At 38.9% G+C, this 20857-nt stretch overlaps 1 protein-coding gene across 7 annotated transcripts in view; it reads left to right on the plus strand.

Moving 5' to 3' along the window:
- The window catches only part of tnikb (TRAF2 and NCK interacting kinase b), a 62224-nt gene that overhangs the window by 35738 nt on the left and 5629 nt on the right, over positions 1 to 20857 (plus strand). The window contains exons 11-31 of one of the 7 annotated variants that reach the window (XM_084398353.1): positions 426 to 492; positions 598 to 796; positions 1788 to 1904; positions 5700 to 5786; positions 6179 to 6367; positions 7157 to 7510; positions 9482 to 9646; positions 9727 to 9972; positions 10535 to 10644; positions 10817 to 10935; positions 11010 to 11107; positions 13999 to 14180; positions 15110 to 15218; positions 15543 to 15689; positions 16639 to 16741; positions 16942 to 17118; positions 17261 to 17404; positions 17520 to 17654; positions 17887 to 17987; positions 18236 to 18385; positions 19806 to 19965. In XM_084398353.1, the coding sequence (XP_084254479.1) occupies positions 426 to 492; positions 598 to 796; positions 1788 to 1904; positions 5700 to 5786; positions 6179 to 6367; positions 7157 to 7510; positions 9482 to 9646; positions 9727 to 9972; positions 10535 to 10644; positions 10817 to 10935; positions 11010 to 11107; positions 13999 to 14180; positions 15110 to 15218; positions 15543 to 15689; positions 16639 to 16741; positions 16942 to 17118; positions 17261 to 17404; positions 17520 to 17654; positions 17887 to 17987; positions 18236 to 18385; positions 19806 to 19965 (3159 nt within the window). Of the gene's footprint in view, positions 1 to 425; positions 493 to 597; positions 797 to 1787; positions 1905 to 5699; positions 5787 to 6178; positions 6383 to 7156; positions 7511 to 9481; positions 9647 to 9726; positions 9973 to 10534; positions 10645 to 10816; positions 10936 to 11009; positions 11108 to 13998; positions 14181 to 15109; positions 15219 to 15542; positions 15690 to 16638; positions 16742 to 16941; positions 17119 to 17260; positions 17405 to 17519; positions 17655 to 17886; positions 17988 to 18235; positions 18386 to 19805; positions 19966 to 20857 lie in introns of all 7 variants that reach the window. The other 6 variants (XM_084398354.1, XM_084398348.1, XM_084398349.1 and 3 more) reach the window with 6 other exon arrangements.

The raw sequence follows: 20857 nt of genomic DNA on the forward strand, positions 1-20857 counted from the left end.
ATATACTGTATATAAATTATGTATGTTCCTCAAAGGAAATTTTAGCGTTTCAATGTTTAAATGTTTATTTTTTTTAAATACACTTATATTTCTACTCAAATTCGTTGAAAAAGTTTATATAAAAACTGCCTTGATGCAATTTTCTAACTTATTATATTTATTTTATTATTGTTTATAATTTAAAATAATTTTTATTTTATTTTTTTATTATTATTATTATTATTATTATTAGTGAGAGTGACCACTATTAAACAACAACTTTTTTGTCAACCTTTTTAGTTTTATTTGCTCATTTTTGAATATGGATATTTTAGGATATGTGACAATTTTTTTTTACAACATGAATCGGCCTTTAATCTTAAAAGTTGTATTCCTAAAAACCTTCATCTTACAATGCTGTGCTTTTTATTTTTTTCTTCTTCCAGACGAGACTGAATACGAGTACAGTGGAAGTGAAGAGGAGGAGGAAGAGCGAGACATAGGAGAGCCGAGGTACATAGACCTTTTACGCTCACCCACACACACACAAAAGTATATGTGGTTATAGTGGAGATGTGATTTACTTAACGTCTTGATTATTTAATGTCTTCATTACAGCTCCATCATAAACATCCCTGGTGAGTCGACCCTGAGGCGGGACTTCCTGCGTCTGCAGTTGGCCAATAAGGAGCGCTCCGAAGCCCTGAGAAGACAACAGCTAGAACAGCAGCAGAACGAGGAACACAAGCGCCAACTACTGGCCGAGAGACAGAAACGCATTGAGGAACAAAAGGAGCAGAGGAGGAGACTAGAGGAGGTAAGAGGAGAGGGACAAGAAATACAGTTTCATTACTGTGGGTTGCAGACATGTTTCGAAAATCTTCAGCATTAGAGTCATATTAGATTTATACTATTTTATTCTCTTCCAAAACATCCTTAACTAGTGGTTCTCAACTGGTTTTGCTGTAGGCCCCTTATTATACATTTATTATCAAGTTATGACCCAACATAATAATATCAACATTAATAATATCATAAGCAATATGCAAAATGATTAACAACAACAACAGCAGACATGGATCAAACATGTCATTAGTATTCACCATATTTCCAGGTGACAGAAGAACAATAACAAAATATATGGGAAGCTTTTACTTCTGCTCTCCTGTATGATTATGTGCTTAATTGCATTTTATTATTTGCGTTTAGCATTGTTGTTCCTTGCAACCATATCGGAACAAACAGACAATATGATTTGCTATCGTTCTTGTCACATTCAGACACACACTTCCTGTACTCTATTTTGTGTGTGTGTGTAATGGCTCATGAGATGACTTTTTAATGTCCCTGGGAGACACTGAGCTATGATCAGTCCACAAGAAGGTTACCCAACATATTGGGAATTCTTCAAACGGGAGACAAAGAAAAACGAAGCTCATTGAGCCAGTAGAGATATTCCCGAGTTATGTGATGTAGGGTTTTCTCAGTAGGGGAGCGAGCAGAGAACCTGTAGGGATGAATCAGGTGGCTCGGCTGGGCGTCAACCTCTCATTCAGCCCATCTCTCTCCCGCTGGTCCACTGTCAGGTCGCCTCTTTTCAGCACAGCCCCTGTCAGCAGCCCCTGCTGGGGAAAGACCATTCAGCATGGCTGCCTGCTCCAAATGCATTGTCTTTTACACCGCCACCTAGTGGTAAAAGGATCTGCATATGCTAGTGTGAATCAATGCCAAAAATTGGACTCAGCACTGAGATTTATATATAGGAATGAGAGGTTCATTAATGAGGGCTTGTGTTTATAATCTCACAGCAACAGCGACGAGAGAGAGAGCTTCGAAAACAGCAGGAGAGAGAGCAGAGGAGGCGCTATGAAGAGATGGAGCAGCTCCGCAGAGATGAGGAGAGGAGACATGCTGAGAGAGAGCAGGTACATATGTACACACATCCACAGTCATTTATGGCTTATTGTGGTTGACCAATATTTTTGGGCTGCTTTAATTAATAGTAAAGTAGAAAGAGGGCAAGAAATGATTTGGAGAATTATTTCAGGACTGAAAATGTACAACTGTTCAGACTGTTATATATAGGTTTATCACTACAATCTAACCCATAATCCGCTATGCGAAAAGAGATAGGGCCGCAAAACCGAGAACTGACAACTGCACGCATGTGAACAGGAAGAGAAGAAATGAAGTGATGTGGCGGCTTCACACACTCACACTCCATATGCTGACAAACTCCCAATGATTTACCGCTACTGAGATGGAGACAAGATGTACTTTCTGTTAAAAAATGGCACATGTATATGACCGATACCAGTTAGTATTAAAGTGTCCATTAACTGATATTTTATTTTATGCTTTTTTTCAGCATTTTCTCCTCCGAAACGTTCTAAAATAATGGTTCTCAACTGGTTTTGTTCAGGCCCCAGATTTGAATTAAACCAGAATTGAATTATGTATACCTCTGTGACCTGAATTAAATATAAATATTAAGTTGTTATACCCAACACAGAACCAAAGTTGTTTATCAGAAAATGTCTTTAAAAAATTCAAATGGATTAATATGACCATGTACAATATGCAACATTTTATGCAAGTATGCTGAATAACTGATATTCAGAACCAGTTTTTGCCTTTTGACGTTTGATTGCAGTGATAACCAAATAATCATTATTGAAATGCATTTTATAAAAACACAAAATTGATGAATATGTTAGTACAAAAAAAACAAAAAAACAATTAGAACAATGTTTCATAAGTGAAAATGATTTTTGATCTGTCTCTCCATGTAAACACATACACGCATTACTGCTAGGAATACGTGAGGGCATAAAGCAGACGTGCATGAAGACAGCATATGTATCCATGCACTGTTTTTAAACCCTCTTTTAATCAAATGTAATTCGACATGCACTTTGTTCTCAACTGTAACCATCCACTCAGATATTCATATCAGACTCTCACATGCCTAAATCCCTTATTTAAAGCATTCTCTCCAGTCTATGACTCACTTCCTTCTGGAAGGGAAATGTTCTGCTGGATGGTAGGCATATTTTAAGCACTCACCCACCCTTTCAAATGCAGTCGGGCCACTTGAGCCCTGTTCAGTAGTGAATGAGGATGTCTCAAGGGCCGTGAGTATGTGTAGAGACAAATAAGAATGACTGAGCTATAAATAACAGTGAAGATTCACCATCTCTCACTCATGCCAAAAGTTATTAATGACAGTGAAGATTCACCAGTTTTCACTCATGCCAAAAGTTATTAATGACAGTGAAGATTCACCATCTCTCACTCATGCCAAAAGTTATTAATGACAGTGAAGATTCACCAGTTTTCACTCATGCCAAAAGTTATTAATGACAGTGAAGATTCACCAGTTTTCACTCATGCCAAAAGTTATTAATGACAGTGAAGATTCACCAGTTTTCACTCATGCCAAAAGTTATTAATGACAGTGAAGATTCACCAGTTTTCACTCATGCCAAAAGTTATTAATGACAGTGAAGATTCACCAGCTCTCACTCATGGCAAAAGTTTAGCGTTTTAAGAGATTTAGCAATTCTGAAACACAATTTTAATTGGACACACCCCTTTCCCCAAAACTCCACCCTTTAAAGATACTGTTAAAACCACTGTAATCAGAGATGGAGCAGGAGAGCAACAGCTGTTAATGAAACTGATCTCACTAGGCGCGTTTCCATTACCCTTCAAATTGCGCAAATTGAAATTGCGAATTGAAAATACGCTTAATGGAAACACGTAATATTCGCAAAATCTCACATTTATCGCAAAAAAGTTTTTACGCTCGCATGAGGTGGTTTTTCAGGCAATTTGAAAAATAAATATTTCGCAAAACTGCAATGGAAACAGTTTTTGCGCATTTACAGGTCACCTGACGTAGACGACGCGGTGTGTTTGGACAGAATATGAGACAGAGTTCTTTATTAAATTCATAATAGACAGAAGAATTACAGGAATACTGGATTCTGAACCTCAAAGAAATGCCACAATCAAGACCTTGAAGCAGAAATTAGGGAGAAACAGCCAGAAACACCTCATATGTGCCGCTCTCAAGTAGGCTATAAGGGTCTTTCCTTACCATTAATGATTGAATAACACTCATACGTCTCCTTTGATTAATAATAATGGCCAGTGCAGTGGCTGAAATGCATAAACCTACCAACGTCCGTTGCTATGATTTTTGGAACGACTTATCACTTATCGGAAAAAATTAAGTTTTAGTCGCATAACATCGGTTAATGGAAACGCCGTCATTTCGCAATAGTTTTTTGTCGACGTTTAAAAAAAATCGCAAGAGTTTTGCGCAAATCTGTAATGGAAAAGCGCCTACTGTTGGCTTGTGGATTGTTAGCATATGGACTGCCTTGTGAATTTGCAAAATGGTTAAAACTTAAAAAAAAAAACATTGTTTATGAGCCTCAGAGACAGTTGTGATATTTCGGTACACCTAATTCAGTATTATCTGTGAAACAATAGATATTTTCTTAGTGTCTTTCCATAAAAAATGCTTCCAGTGCCTTTATAGCAACAAAGCAGAGCATTTTCTTTGCTGTCATAAAGCATTTCATCGTTTCGTTGCTAATAACAGTGAAAGTGTCCTCCACACTGCCTCAGTTTAGGCACATATGATCCATGCTTTATTAAAAAATGTATGTGTCTTGCATAATGAGCCTTTCCTTTAACACCTTTTTCTCGCCATATACCTTTAAAGTCTTTCTGCTGGGGTTTTCTGTCAGAGCACACTGCCATAAACCTGTTTTGCTCTATAATACTTTTTATTTTAATATGTACAGTACTGTTCAAAAGTTTGGGGTCTGTAAAAACAGTACTATTGTGAAATAAGTTTTCTATTTTAAATATATTTAAATGCCATTTATTCTAGCATCATTACTCCAGTCTTTAGTGTCGCATGATCCTTTAGAAATCATTTCAAGAAACATTTCTTATCAAACTGTTGAAAACCGTTTTTCCCGTTTAATGTTTTTGTGGAAACTGTGAGAAATTTCTTTCAGTATTCTTTGATTTATAGAAAGAACATAATTTATTTGTAGCATTATAAAAGTCTTTTGTCACTTTTGATCAATTTAATGCAGCCTTGCTGATTAAAGGTATTAACTTCCTTCAGAAAACATTTTTGAACTGTACTGTAAATGTATGTTACCACTATACAGATCTATCACTTGCAGTACATAAAATATCGTCTAAATCTAAAAATGATTGTAACTTGGTATTATTAGAAGTGATATTCCCAATGACATCCCATGGCATCTTCATCCATTATGAGCCCACTGTCTAGAAGACAGCTTACAGATACTCACTTCTTTTTTTTTTGTCATTTTAACAGAAGTGGGTTTAATCCAAAGCAACGTTTTCTTTGGTGCAACATACCCCTGGAGCTGTCTGGGGTTAATTGCCCTGCTCCGGGAAATTGGGATCAGGGTACGAAGTAACTCCCTAGTGCATGGATGGCTCATTCCATGGTTTGAACCAATGACCTCTAGCTAGTGAGCTCATCACACACAAGGTCACATGGGATCTATGCAGGGCAGCGAGTTATTATCAGGGTTTCTTACCTTCTGATTTGCTTGATTAATCTTTCATTGTTTCACTTAAACTTAAACTCTTTGAAGGCCCTGTCATCTCTTTTTCATCTTTCTTTCTCGCTCTCGTTCTGACGTGCTGCGCTATGGGGTTAGGAATATATCCGTCGGCAGTTAGAAGAAGAGCAAAGGCAGCTGGAGATTCTTCAACAGCAGCTTCTCCAAGAACAAGCTCTTCTGCTGGTAAACATTTCCACTATCACCTTTAAAGTACTTGCTCTTCCTTTCTTTTCATCTTCTGCACTTATGGCATCTGTCGGTCCCTAGTGCACTCAGAGAGAGTATCGATTGTGCGAATTGATCTGGGGAATTTTGGGGTTTGTGGCAGCTCTGTTTGTTATTGCTCAGTTCTTTCGGAAATTAGACTCAGGGTCCATGGCTATCAGGGCATCGGAGGGATTAGCTTATAGATCTGTTGAGATCTTCCTAACATCTGATAGCCTCCAGTTATTTTTAGGGAGTACAACAATCTGACCCTGTTAGGATTATTTAGTCTCATGTGGAGCATCTGCTCCATATGTTCCTCAAATCTTGCTCTTTTCACCTCATTCTCTCTCGTTCTCTGTTGTGTCTAGGAATATAAACGGAAGCAGCTGGAGGAGCAGCGTCAGGCCGAACGGTTGCAGCGGCAGCTTCAGCAGGAGAGGGCTTACCTGGTCTCACTGCAGCAACAGCAACAAGAGCCACGGCCTGCAGACAAAAAACAGCTGTACCACTACAAAGACTCTGTCAACCCCAGTGACAAACCGGCCTGGGCCAAAGAGGTACAAAAACATCTGGTTAGGACCCTTACTTGATTACTACTATCTAGGGTTGTGTGAGAATATCCATTTTCTGATTACTCAGTCTTCCAATGTTGAGTCATAAAATCCTGAATGTGAGTTTGCAATTAAAAGAAAGAATACCTCTGCAAGAAATGTCTTTTTTTCAGATGTCTTCATTGACTGCATGCAAAAACTATGATGCAATTCACAATCAAATGACTCTTATGATCCAGTTCTTTTTAGTGAATTAAAAACCCTACACCACATTAGTGTAGCCTGATTCACGAAACCAATTATTTTTGGTGAGCTGGTTCTGTTTACTGAATCAAAAACATACACGGCTTTAGTGTTGACCAATTCATGAGATCAATGACTCGCTGAATAGATTGGGGAGTTACTGGTTTCAATCTGAAATACTGCCCTTTATAATTTACAGCATTAACAGAGAGACAATGTCTTTTATATGCAAGCGCAATTGAAATATATCCAAATGAATCAGAATCTAATACAATTTAGCACTGAATCAAGCTTATTAATCCGAAACAAACTGAATCAGGACTCTGAATCGATACCTAGCCCCATTGCTCTTTATCAAGATTCTATACTCATTGATTGTAGACATTATAAGTCATTTGTTCTTACGTTTTGCTTCCTGTGAATAACTTTTCCATTGGTTTTCAGAATCCACTGGATGCTTTTTGGTTTATCGTGCTCTGAAGCGGCCCTCCTTGCATCCTCAGTTTTGTGGGTCATTATCTGAACGGTTTTATTGTGCTTATCTGAACACAGGTGATGGAGAGAGCTCAGAGTAACTCCCCTCGAATCCCTCCCAAGAAGCACCATTCGTTTAACAGTCCTGGAGAAAAACGTGTCGGCCACCTTGTCCCTGCTGACCAGAACCAATCTAATCAGCCCACGAGACCCCCCTCCTACCCAGCAGCCTCCCACTCAAGAGAGACGGAGCTGGTCGAGCCTCAGCTCAGGATAGTCAGTGGGCCGAACGTTCCTAGAATCCGTGTGTCTTGCGAGCCAGATCCGTCCCAGCTGCTCAGGATGGTCCAGCAGGAGCAAGAGTCCCGGGTCCGCAATCCCGGTCGCTCCAGCAAAGGGGCTGATATTGAGAGAGACTTATACGTCTCAAAGGTCCGCCTCCGCTAGCATGACTCCTTTTTTCGCCATGACCTAGACGCTTACCGATCTGGTCATGGTGTATTAAAGATTTAATGTGGGAAAAATATATTTTTTCCAAATTTCTATCGGGGCATTTGGATGATCACTGCCTTGTTTCTGTTTTCCTCTTGTTCTCCGGGTGAACATGTTCACATTTCCCTGTTAGTTTGGTGGATTTTCTTCAGACGGCTTCTGCTCTCGCTGTCGTCTTGTTCTAATTTCCCGTCATCTTCTCTTTGATCTCACCTATCGCTCCTTTTCTTCTTACAGAAAGCTGATTACAGAGGAGCAGGGGTTTGTGGGGCGAAGATGAGAGAGGTTTGGATGTGTTGGGCAATAAGAGTAGCTTTTAGACCAGTGGTTCTCAACCTATTTGACTCCAAATACTTCCATTATCAAAGGCAATACCCAAAAATATTTCTGATCCTTCTGCCACAAAATGGCAGGAGTGTGAATATATTTACATGATTAAATGAAATGATTATAAATCATTAAATTCCAGAATCCCAATAACCTAATGTTCTTAATGTGTAAACTTTGTTTTGTCTTATATTTTTAACTCATTTTTGCTTTCCCCTTGGAAGTGTTCAGAGGCCCTCCTGGTTGAGAACCTGTGCTTTAGGCATTGTTACAATTACAAAGGATTGTTGATAAGGGGTGGTGTGTTACTTGTAGACAGATTGTGCTCTGAAGACTGTCTCTGAGTCATTTCAGATCCAAACCTCCCTTCATTCTCAGAGAAGAAATGAACATGGTTTTCTCACTAACATGGCTTTTTCTGTCTCATTGGACACTTGACGTCTAGATTGGCCATAGGCGATTCTTTTCATGTCTGGAAATGCTTGTGAATGGTGCATGACAGTTTTGAGGCTTGTTGTTTGAATTTGAGTCAGCTAGAAACAGCTACTTTTCAGCATCTCCTTTAATATACTGGACATAATGGACTAAAAGTTTCCTTTCTGTCTTTAACTTGATGATATTTCTTTTTCTGTCATTTAGTTGTATGTTTCTTCTTTGCTTATGGAGTCATTTTGATTGGGCTTGCGGAAGTGAACAAAAGATTCAAGCTCAGGGAACAGGTCTAAAAATGTCTCTAAACTGTCTTGTAATGAGGCCGTCTCTTGAATTTAGGCCAGGCGGATTTTGACAAAGATTGAAGAACAATCTCGGGTGATTATGTATATGGGAAAGATGAATAAGATTGCCAGAGAGAAGTCTCTGTTCAACCTTCTTAAATTTCTACAGGTCTCATCACCACGCTATTAGCTGTTCTTATTATATGAAGTAAACTAATTTGTGTTGATTTAAATTTTTAATTCGCTTATGCAAATGCACTGAATTGCCATCTTTAGCCAGAAAAATTGGTTCATACTAAAAACCAGGGTTTATTTGGGGTTTAGAAGTAGATTTAATAATTCAGTGTCAACAGTTCACAATCTAATTATACTATTATTTTGTTGGTAATACATTAATGGATTCAGTTCATTTTGTGCATATATTTAAAGATGTGTACATATACTATTGTTCAATAGTTTGGGAATAAAATAAGAAAAGAAATTAATACTTTTATTCACCAAGGATGCTTTAAATTGATCAGAAGAAATACAGGATATTAGAAAGAAATCTAAAAGATCGTGAGACACTGAAGACTGGAGTAATGATGCAGAAACCTCAAGAATAAATTACATTTTAAAATATATTGAAATAGAAAAGTTATTTTAAATTGTAATATTATTTCACAATATACTAAAAAAATATTACAACAGTTATAATAACAATTTTCACTGTTTTTTTTATTAAATAAATGTAGCCTAGTTACGGTAGACTCCTACGGTGTCTCATATGTACTTCGTAGTTTCGCAGTCCATTCTGACTCCCAAGCAAAGAGGAAACAGATTGGTTGTGAAGAGTTGCATGGACATTAACATCCTCTCTGTCTGTCAGGTTGAGGAACGTTCCAAGCTGAACCGCCAGAGCTCTCCGGCTCTCCAGCATAAAGTGGCCAACCGTATTTCTGATCCCTCCCTGCCTCCCCGCTCAGAGTCCTTCAGCAGTGGAGGCATACAGCAGGCCCGGACGCCTCCCATGCATCGCCCGGTAGAGCCTCAGGTACTTCTTGACCTCCTGACCTGTCTTAACAGATTTCAGATGTGGTGTGAAAAACACTGACCTCAAAGTTCTTAATTCAGATGGCGCACCTAGTTTCGGTGAAGTCCCATGGCTCCTCCATGACAGGATCCCAGTCTCTGCATGATCAGTCCTCTCAGGGCGTCTCAGCCTTCCAAGAGGGTCTGTCGCCTCACCGACCCCCGATGCCTCGCCAGAACTCTGACCCCACGTCAGAAACCCCGGCCCCACCACCTCGCGTCACCAGCCGAGACGACAAGTTTGACCGCAGCTCTTGGCTGAGACAGGAAGATGATGTCCCTCCAAAGGTGGAATGTGTTGAAATGAATGAAATGTGTTGACTCTGAAACAGTGGTTCTCAACTGGTGGATCACTGGTCTTTTCTGATTGGGTCGCAGAAAGCGAAAAACCTTGCTGAATATGATTAATAATGGTTTAACTGACCATATAATCGAGCATAGTTAGGACTATGCAAATTTAATAGGCTTGTCAACTTAATAAAGGAAGGAGAAACGCCTTTTATATATTTTGTCGAAGGCTGTGCACCCAGCTGGAGGACATCAGCGCACTATTATGTACTTGAAGTATACCAGGGTGGGCTGCATATAAGAGAAACACAAAACATAATAAAATAGTGTTTTTCTCAATATTTATACTTGGCATCACATATGCTTTCAGAAAAAAAATTTATTCAACAACAAAAGTTACAACGTTCCAATATGAAATCTAGTTCCTGAACCAAAACCAGTTGAGATCCACTGTTAACTAAATGTGATATAGGATTTTTTTTTAAATCAAAGCCTATCTTTTAAAAAAGCTGTTTTTCTAAAGTGCATCTTAGTAAAGTTAACATCTGTTAACATGCTTCAGGTACCCCAAAGGACCACTTCCATATCCCCTGCGCTGGTGAGAAAAAATTCTCCTGGGAATGGACCAGGTGGACTGGGACCAAGAACCGGAGCACATCTGATCCGAGCCAGGTATATACTGTACATCCCACACACTTTTCACTAACTTATATAATATATATTTGTATTTACTTATCTTGACATCTTAACCCTTTTAACTGTAACTGCTAGTAATAAGTTAATCAGTCTTCTATGATCGAAATGTTAAACTCCACATCTTCCTTGTGTCCTGCCATTGCCACAGTAACCCAGACCTGCGTATTTCCATGGACCCGGCTCTCCAGAGAACCAGCAGTGGGAGTTCTTCCAGTTCTAGCACGCCCAGCTCTCAGGGCGGCTCCAGTGAGAGGAACCGGATGGGAGGTGAGAGACACTCTGGAATATTCTCTCAGCACAGCCTCTCCACACCAATCCTTGACGTTCAATTGTCTCCACAGGCTCCAGTAAACCTGAAGGATCCCCATCAGTGTCCCAAGAATCCAAACCCAAAAACCAGGAGGAGAACAGGGAGGTGACCAGACCCAGCCGACCAGCGGTGAGAAACACAGTTCCCAAAATGTATCATCAAAGCGTAACTCTGCTTCAAATGTTTCTGCTCTGACAGGGCTGGTTTCCAAGAACAGGATAAGCCAAAAATGAAAATATCTAACACTTCACTAACTTCTTTTTAAGACTTCTTAAACTAAATATCTTTTACAATTCTGCACTGTTTTCCCAATAACTCATGATGTTCTTTCCAAATTGATTTACCATCAATTAAAGACTCCATTAAATCAAAATGGCCAATTGTCAATGTAAGCCCTTCAATATGCCTCACCCAAACTTTCAAAGTACATCAATGCAGAAGTTAAAACGTGTCAAGCTATACTTTTTGGGGTCTTTAATATACCACCAGTAAATCAAATCTCATTTGAGCTAACCTACTCATGACCTTCAGCTATATGATGATGTTCACATTTGCCTCAGAGTTAAAATAAAAAACTGTGTGCCGCTTTGTGTTACTAACCATTTTCTCATTTAACATTTTGTCTAATCCGTTCAATTGTCCCTCCACCCGTGGTTCTCTATTGTCAATTGCTTTTCTCCAGAGTTATAAGAAAGCCGTAGATGAGGTTAGTGACATCTTCTCACTTCATCTCTCTCTCTGTCCATTTTCGTGCTTCTTACATTCAAGCACTCATTTGCTGCCTGTCTCATCTATTTCTGTCACTCGCCCTCTCAAGTCTTCAATCGTTCTCTCATCAATATTTCACACCATCTCTCATTCCTTAACTCCCCTCCAATCTTTCTGTCCGTCTGTCTCCTTCACAGCTTCAGACGCCGTGTCAGTCACCATCATTAGCTGCACTTTTCTCCATCGCACCAATTTGTCACAGTCGTTCACAGTGTCCGTAATCCTTGACACCATTTCAGAGTTTTCACTGTTACCTAGACAACATCTGTTTTAGGCCAAGGAAAAGGGATTTTGTTTAGATGTAATGTTATGTACTTTGTAAAAAAAAAAAAAAAGGCCCCTGCAATTATGTATCTTATTTAAAGTGATTTATTTGTGTAGTCGTTTAAGAATATTAACTTTAATTGACTTTAATCAGTAGACCTTACATTTAATTTGTTGTGAAACGAAAACAAGGCAGTGAGGGATGGAAGTCCAGAGCATTCAATGGTTTCTCAAGCAAATTGTTTTTGTGGAAATTGTAATTATCATTCATACATATTGTCGTATTCAGTGCAAAAAGACGAGCGTAACAAATTTGTGCAAATTATTTGTAAAACCATTCTTACGTAAATTGTCACATTCAAGTGGTAAATTTTGGTTTTTTTCGCCAACAAAGCACTAGTGCCACTGCGTAACATTGATTCTGTACGAAATGTTGTGTAAATCATTTGTAAAAATCATTCTTGTGTAAATTGTTGCAATGCCCAAACATAAATGATCACATTCATCTAATCTTTCCTAACGCTCCGCTAGCTGCCGCCCCATAAGCAGATTGAGACTGAGATCTGCACACAAAAACAATTGGTTTCACCAACCACTCAAAACCAAAATAAATAGTGTTCCAACCAATCACCGACAGGGGGTGGGTGTTGTGAGGTTTTGCTCTCGTGTTCTCCAACTTCGCGTGCAGCCGTGTTGCACAAATAGTTGGAACACTATTTATTTTGGTTTTGAGTGGTTGGTGAAACCAATTGTTTTTGTGTGCAGATCTCAGTCTCAATCTGCTTATGGGGCGGCAGCTAGCGGATCGTTAGGAAAGATTAGATGAATGTGATCATTTATGTTTGGGCCTTTTTTGGGCCTGAAATCACTGATACAACCTTTAAATTAACCCTAACCCTAAGCAGAATGAACTTCTTTAAATTGTTGGAAAACTATTCAGCTCAATCTGAGCCGATATTTAGGAGTTTCTGTGTAATTTGTCCATAAACCCATTGTTGCATTTGTCACATTCCGTTCAGTGCATCAGTTTATATAAGAATGATTTAGTGAACAGTTTGCACAGAAATGAGTTCTGCTCATGTTTCATGAATCAGAGACAATATCATTTTAGTCCTAGATAATGTAAAAATTACATTGGGTTTTGTGACCACTGGATAGACATTATTTTATAATCAGCTGCTCAGGTAATCACCAGTTTGACACACTGAATGTACTGTACTTCTATTCCTCAACCTTTTTTTCATTTGTGTCAAATGATGCGTTGAAACATAATCTTGCACTTTTGCTCAAGATTGTTTACAGCATCACACTCCAGGTGTTAGGTTGCACATTCAGTCAAAACTGGAACTTAGCATCTCTTTCAACCATCGTTGTTTAAATATAAGAGCACAAGAGTTGACTTCTGGTTTCTCAATGCCGTTTTCTCTCTATCTGGCTGCCTGGTGGCCTGTCAACAGGAGGAGCTGGTAAGACGGGCACAGAGCTGGAGCTGCTGACTCTTACTAACCTTCTGCATGCAGGGCACAGGCCTCAGGAACAACCCCCTGTTCTGCTTCAGTTCTTCACTCTTCTTGTCTATTATTTCTCTGACTTGTGCACGTGATGGTTTATACAGTTGTGCATCATTCCCCGAAATGATGGCGGATGTTTTTATCTCACCTTCCGAGTTGATTTGTAAAGCTTTATAAAATGTTTTACTTGATTTTCCTATCTGTAATGGTTTGCTTATTTCTTTGTTTCTGGTAATCTCTTCGGTGCCATTTACTTGACCTAAATGTGCAAAACGAAGTTTATCGTCACGACTTCTACTAACGGATAAATGATTGTAGCATATGCTCTTCACAGGCTTAAAACATGAAATGCTGTTTACACATTGGTGGATTTATTGTTCGCTGGTGATCAAATCAAGCAGATCAAGGAATGAATAAAACCTTATACGTCGTCTTTTTGTCTTCCTCTCCCTTCTCTGATCATTCCCTGCCCTAAAGGACCTCACTGCTCTGGCCAAAGAACTCCGCGAGCTGCGAACCAATGAGGAAACAAACCGGCCACCCAGGAAAGTGACAGATTATTCCTCATCCAGTGAGGATTCAGAAAGCAGTGAGGATGAGGATGGAGAAGGCGGGGCTCATGATGGAACGGTCCCTGTTAGTGATATTCCACGCATTATGTGAGTGTTTTAGTTAACTAACAACACTGAGTCCATTGACATGCTTTTGTACTTTCAAATGTTGACAAATTATTTGTTAGCAGATACACATTAATATACAGTCTTTTGCTCAGGGCCTCATTAAAAAAGTTTGTGTGCAATTAAATTCTCTCCTGAATGAGAATGTTCTCTTTCCTCGACTCCTTTGCACTATATATACACTATAATACTGTCTGCTATTTTTAATTGGTATATAAAAACATGTAACAATAAACGTTTCAAACAATAATATTGTTGGCAGATGACCTTATCAGGTTGAATATTAAATATCAGAAAGTGGCGTCCAATTAAGATTATTTTGCATTTTATGCAAATGCATTTTATGAAAAGTTAATTTGAGGAAAAAAAAGTTACCTTTTGAGAGTTTTAGTAGAGTTTGGAAAAAGATGACGGATGATATTACGCATTGTTTATTTGACACATGGAAAATAAGGTAAAATCAGTTGCATTGCATTGTGAGAAACAATACCCAGCACAGAATGCTTTGTGCACAGACAATTTGCATACTGTGCTCTGTATACATACTATCAACAGCAGGAATGGAGTAGTATGCTAGTATTTCAAAATGTCTAATTCAACACAGGAAAGTAAGTGTTTTTGCCAACCATTTCAGTTGGTCTCTACTAGAGATGCGCGGATGGGCTATTATTTCATCCGCAACCGCATCACAAAAATCATCATCCGTCTGCCATCCAGCCGCACCAACGTTTTTGACCAATTTTCAAAACCGCACCCGCCCGCCATCCGTTGATTTGTGTATACATATATTTTTCATTTGATTGGTTCAACAAATTCAAATTCTGTCAAACAATTCTATACAGCACCTTTAAAGAAAGCATCATCATTTATAGAAGTCATTTATGTGTATTTTTGTCCTATTCTCCCAATAGGCCTTCTGCTGGCCAGGGTGGCACTGACTCACTGGGCAACCTGGAGGATTCTCATGCCAATGATTCATTTGGTAAAAATTCGCAAGACGGCACCCTGGTGATGCGAGAGGTAGGTGCACCTACCTAGACGGGTTCGTTTCCTGGTTAGCAAAAACTCCTACACTCATTCCTCTAGTGTGTCACACTTTTATTTCTCTTTTAGTTTACCAACTCATGTTTGTTTTTGCCTTGGTTAAGCCTTATTTTATGGGCTTATATTTTGGTATTTCTTTCACCTTCTGATTTCTCCAACAAAATCTCTGATCAAGCTTGTCGCACACTTGCTGACAGAGGCACACTCCGTGCATTTCCCGAATATCTCTGCAAGATGGCTTAGCCACGCAAGGGTCCTCCAGTAGTGTAGCCCTACTCCTCTTTCTCTTCCTCTCTGCAGACGTTTGGGGAAAGAAAGCTCGGTCATGCCGAGAGCAATGGTTTCCCCGGTAACTTCAATCTGCCCGATCTAGTGCAGGAAAGCCACTCGCCTGGCGAGGGCCCTGGGCGGCATTCTAGCGGGCTGGACCTGGACTCTGTGGCTGAAGTAGGTGACGGACAAGCCTGTTAGAGCCACCCTGCTCTCCAACCCTCAAATTTCTAACCCGACACATCTAATCCATCCCCATTCAATTCAGATGCACATATTTATCTGGCTGTAGATGCACTAAAGCCCAGATCTCGTTATAATTCACATTCATTTCCTTGTTTTGTTTTTTCTGTTTGTTTCTTATTTATTCTCTTTCTTTAATTTGCTATCATTTTAACCTCACATTTTTAAACATATAGGACAGTCAATAAAATGCTTTCTCCCCTTTGACCCATTTTCCCTTCTCGTAAGTGCCCTGATTTTGTACCTTTACTTCAAAAAATAATTTTATTAATCAGTATTTTTCTTATTTTTCATAAAAAAAAAAATCTAAATGTCCTTTTAACAAGATTGATTCACTTGGCTTTTTTTTATATATATATATATTTTAAATACACAACAGTTTAAAAGTTTGGGGTTGGAAAGATTTTTAATGATTTTGGAAGAAGTCTCTTATGCTCACCAAGACTGCATTTATTTGATCATAAAGTAAAAACTGTAATATCTTAATAAATATATATATATATATATATATAACTAAGCATTTATTTGAAATAGAAATCGTTTGTAACATTCATATATTTACAGTCACTTCTGATCAATCTAATGTGTTCTTGCTGAATAAAAGTATTAATATCTTTCATGAAAAAATAAAATTCTTACAGATCCCAAACTTTTGGACAGTAATGTAGATTTTGGAATAAATCTGTAAGAAAACACACACACACACAAATATATATAAACAAGACAAAATACTGATTATGTAAATAAACTTTTGTAGTGCTTGCTTTTCCTGCTAACATTTTACAATAAATGGACCTTTCTAACTGCAGTCAATCATTAAATGAGACATTTTGTGTTGTTTGTGGATGCTTGTTTCTCACATCCTGATTTTCCATGTTGCCAGTTTGGGATGGGGAGTGGATCCAAAGCTTCCTTCACACCTTTTGTGGATCCACGAGTGTATCAGACCTCCCCCACAGAAGACGATGAGGACAACCCTGCCTCAGGTGACTTATCCACCTCTTATACCCCTTGTTCACTTAAATAGTTACAGTGCTGGTGTCCTTTTCATCAGTGGAAATGCTCAGAATTGGGCACCAGCTCAGAGATGAAAAAAGGGGCACTACTTGTTATATGATGAGCACTCAATAAAATCCTACTGCAAAGTAAAACAGTCAGTGATTATGTTGTTTTTCTTTGGCGACAGCTCATTTTGCAGATGAACTCATGCGACAGGAACAGGAACAAGCTCGATTGAATGAGGCTCGGAAAATTTCTGTTGTTAATGTCAATCCCACCAATATCCGGCCACACAGCGACACACCGGAAATCCGCAAGTACAAAAAGCGCTTCAACTCTGAGATCCTGTGTGCTGCACTATGGGGTGAGTCCAAGGCTGGTTTGACTTTTTTCTTACTTTATACTCAACATCTGTTCCTAATTGAGAGTAGCATAAATGCCTTCATATCACTTCAGATCCATTATGATCTTCAGATCGTTTTAACTCTTGATTTTGATCGGTGTAGGAGTGAACCTGCTGGTAGGAACAGAAAATGGACTCATGTTACTAGATCGCAGTGGTCAGGGCAAAGTCTACAATCTGATCAACCGCAGGCGTTTTCAACAGATGGAGGTTCTGGAGGGTCTCAATGTCCTGGTCACCATATCAGGTGAGCTTAATATCAACTCTCCATTTGACTGGACAAAGATCTGTTTTGTTCGTTTTGTTAGATCTCTGTACTTTCTGTATGCAATGAGAGGTTCATAATTCCTCTTTTTTCACAGGCAAAAAGAATAAACTGAGGGTCTATTATCTGTCATGGCTCAGAAACAGGATACTTCACAATGACCCTGAGGTAGAAAAAAAACAAGGATGGATCACTGTTGGTGACCTAGAGGGTTGTGTCCATTATAAAGTCGGTATGTCCTCATACCTAAAATTATCTATCTATCTATCTATCTATCTATCTATCTATCTATCTATCTATCTATCTATCTATCTATCTATCTATCTATCTATCTATCTATCTATCTATCTATCTATCTATCTATCTATCTATCTATCTATCTATCTATCTATCTGTCTGTCTGTCAGAAAAAAAAAAAAAAAGTCATCCTAATAATTTTTTCACATGTATTTGTTGTTCAACAGTCAAATATGAGAGGATTAAGTTCTTGGTGATTGCATTGAAGAATGCAGTGGAGATTTATGCCTGGGCTCCCAAACCATACCACAAATTCATGGCTTTTAAGGTGAGACAGACGTCCGGTCCAGTGGGATCCCCTTTACCCCCTTTAAGAGCATTTGTGTGATCGTTTTGACTAAACTGCTCTGCAAAGTTGAATTCTAAGGCCTATTTTCTTCTAAAGTAATGCAGAGCATGAAATGTGCCATTTTGGTACTATAGTGCCTAGAGCATATTTCGCTGTGAGTGTCATTGTTTAAAGCCCCTCAGTAGCTTGTTCGTCATGTTTTCAGTGTCTCTTCTGTCTCTCCAAAGTCTTTCACAGAACTTCAGCACAAGCCTCTGCTTGTAGACCTGACGGTGGAGGAGGGTCAGAGGTTAAAGGTTATCTATGGCTCCAGCGTTGGTTTTCACGTGATAGATGTCGACTCTGGGAATCCATACGATATCTACATTCCATCCCACGTAAGTGACAACAGGCCGAGCGGAGGCAGCTCTCCCCTCCTTACCCTGATTCCAAGGGACTTTAAATAGGACGACTCCTCCCCGGGGACACTGGCATGCCACTGTAGTGTTGATGTCTGGATCACATATGTGTCTTTTAATTACAGACAGGGTCCAAATTTAACACTCAATCCAAATGCAAGTTAAGAAACGTCTTTGGTGAGAAAAATAAAACCCTTTCCAGTTGGCTGGTAACTTTTTAGGGACTGTAAAAAATACTTTGTTTTATTTAATACATAATATGCTTTGTCTGACATGAGTCTAACCCTTATTAGTTAAATATTTATATATATACAGACATTTAAAGCAATATTAAAGACATCTGGCGCAACTTAAGTCTTCTAACAACTTGATCCTCTATGAGAAATGTATCATCATAAGCTTATCAGCATAATTTATTATCAGAAATGTATTTTATTAACTTTTTTTTAAACTTAATAAACTACATAGGTGTTGTTTTATGAATTTATCCAGAAAAACACACAAGATGCCTAAAATATAGGAAAACTAAAACATGATGCATTTACTTTTTCACGGAAATTCGGAGACCGGCTGATTTATTTGATGCTACCACAATGACCTATAATTTTTGTCACAAATATATCATGAAGGAAACCAGCTTATATAAATATTACATAAAAAGATTAAAGGTATAGTGGAGGATCTTTCCGAATTTTAGATAAGACCCGCCCTCTCCACCTTTTGAATAAGTTTGATTGATTCACCAGAATGATTGACAATTAGGAGGACCAATAGTATAGGAAGTAAAAAATCCTCCGCTATACCTTTAATTAATAAATATATTCATATAAATGAAAATGTAATTTCATGGTCTAAGATTGACCTGAAATCACCTGGTTTTGCAGAAAGTTAATTTTGGACCCTGATTACACAGTTTAGAGCAACACGTTTGAATGTTTTGTGTGTAGATGAATGGTTATTCATCTATTAGTTGACTAAAACAGATTTCATGATATTGCAAGTACATGCCATTATTGTTCTAACATTATCAAGTGTGATAGAAAAGTATCTCCACTGTAAGAGAAAAAACATGTCCCCGATCTACGACCTTTGACAAACCAAACTTGTACATGAACCAAAGCAGCCAAACCGTTCCAATGCCCCGTGGTAGCCTGTTAGCAGGGCGCTTTTGGGCTCAGGCGTCGGTGTGGTGGAGTGGAGGGCAGGAGTCTCGATTGTTGCAGCAGTTTCTCGAAGGGAGAAGCTCTGGCCGCCCACAGCACGAGACAGTGGAGCAGAAAACATGACTGACAGGGCCGGCCCGAGGGGGGGGAGAGCGTCATCTAGTGGGGGAATGTTTTGCACTACGGCTCGTTTTTGTCACCCCAAGGCTCATCTGCGCCCACCCCTCCCTTCCCAGATTCAGGGCAGTGTTACCCCTCACGCCATTGTGGTGCTTCCCAAGACCGACGGCATGGAGATGCTTCTGTGTTATGAAGATGAGGGAGTCTATGTGAACACATACGGCAGAATCACTAAAGACGTGGTGCTCCAGTGGGGAGAGATGCCCACCTCTGTTGGTAGGTTTTGGTTGTTTATTTCACACAAAACGCTCCTGTTCTCCTTCTAGAGCCCTGATGCGAGTGCACCTGACCGTCCCCGACACCCCTCAGAATGAAGCCTCTCTGAATCAGTCCTCTCACACAAACACGCATGTCTCTGTCCACTCATTGCTCTTCTCTCTTTCCTGTCCCTCACTTAACTAGACCGCTTTTCTGCCCATATAATCTGCCCTATGCCGCCTCACCCCACCTCACCTCGGCCCACCTACCTGTGTACTAAACCCTGACAGAGTGCAATGTTCGTCTGTATGTCTGGCACATCTTGTGTACTGTTTTGTTCACTCTGTTAACACTATATATATCTCTGTTATTAATAACCACTTAATCTGATTTCCTTTAAGACCAAAAAACTTTCGGATTTGACCTTGGATCCAATTTTCATACTATTTTTATACTTGGGTGAATGTCAGAAAACATGTCTGGGTCACATTTCACCTTAAAATCTAAATAAAGAAACGACATTCGTATCATAGTATTATTTTATTCATATTATGCTTTGATGCTATTCAATTTGCATATGCACATTTTTTTAATTGTCATGAAAAAAAAAATCTCAATTGATTTACCCAAATAAAAAAATTGATATATATTTAATGTTTCATTTGATTTTGATTCTTGAAGAAAACTATTATTCCATATGTCCATATGCACATGGAACAGTATTTAATTGTCATCACACAAAAAAAAAATCACATTTCACAATGCAAATTTATTTTATTTTCTCTTGATTTTGGAGTGAAATGTGACCCGTTTTCATGAGATTTACCCAAAACAAAAACAAATTCTATTCAGCATGTTTAAACAGATTTTTTTTAACACTAACCGAGACAAAGAGACCGTCATCAGTTTC

Source organism: Rutilus rutilus, assembly GCF_951802725.1.
Source record: "Rutilus rutilus genome assembly, chromosome: 24".
Classification (NCBI taxonomy): Eukaryota; Metazoa; Chordata; class Actinopteri; order Cypriniformes; family Leuciscidae; genus Rutilus; species Rutilus rutilus.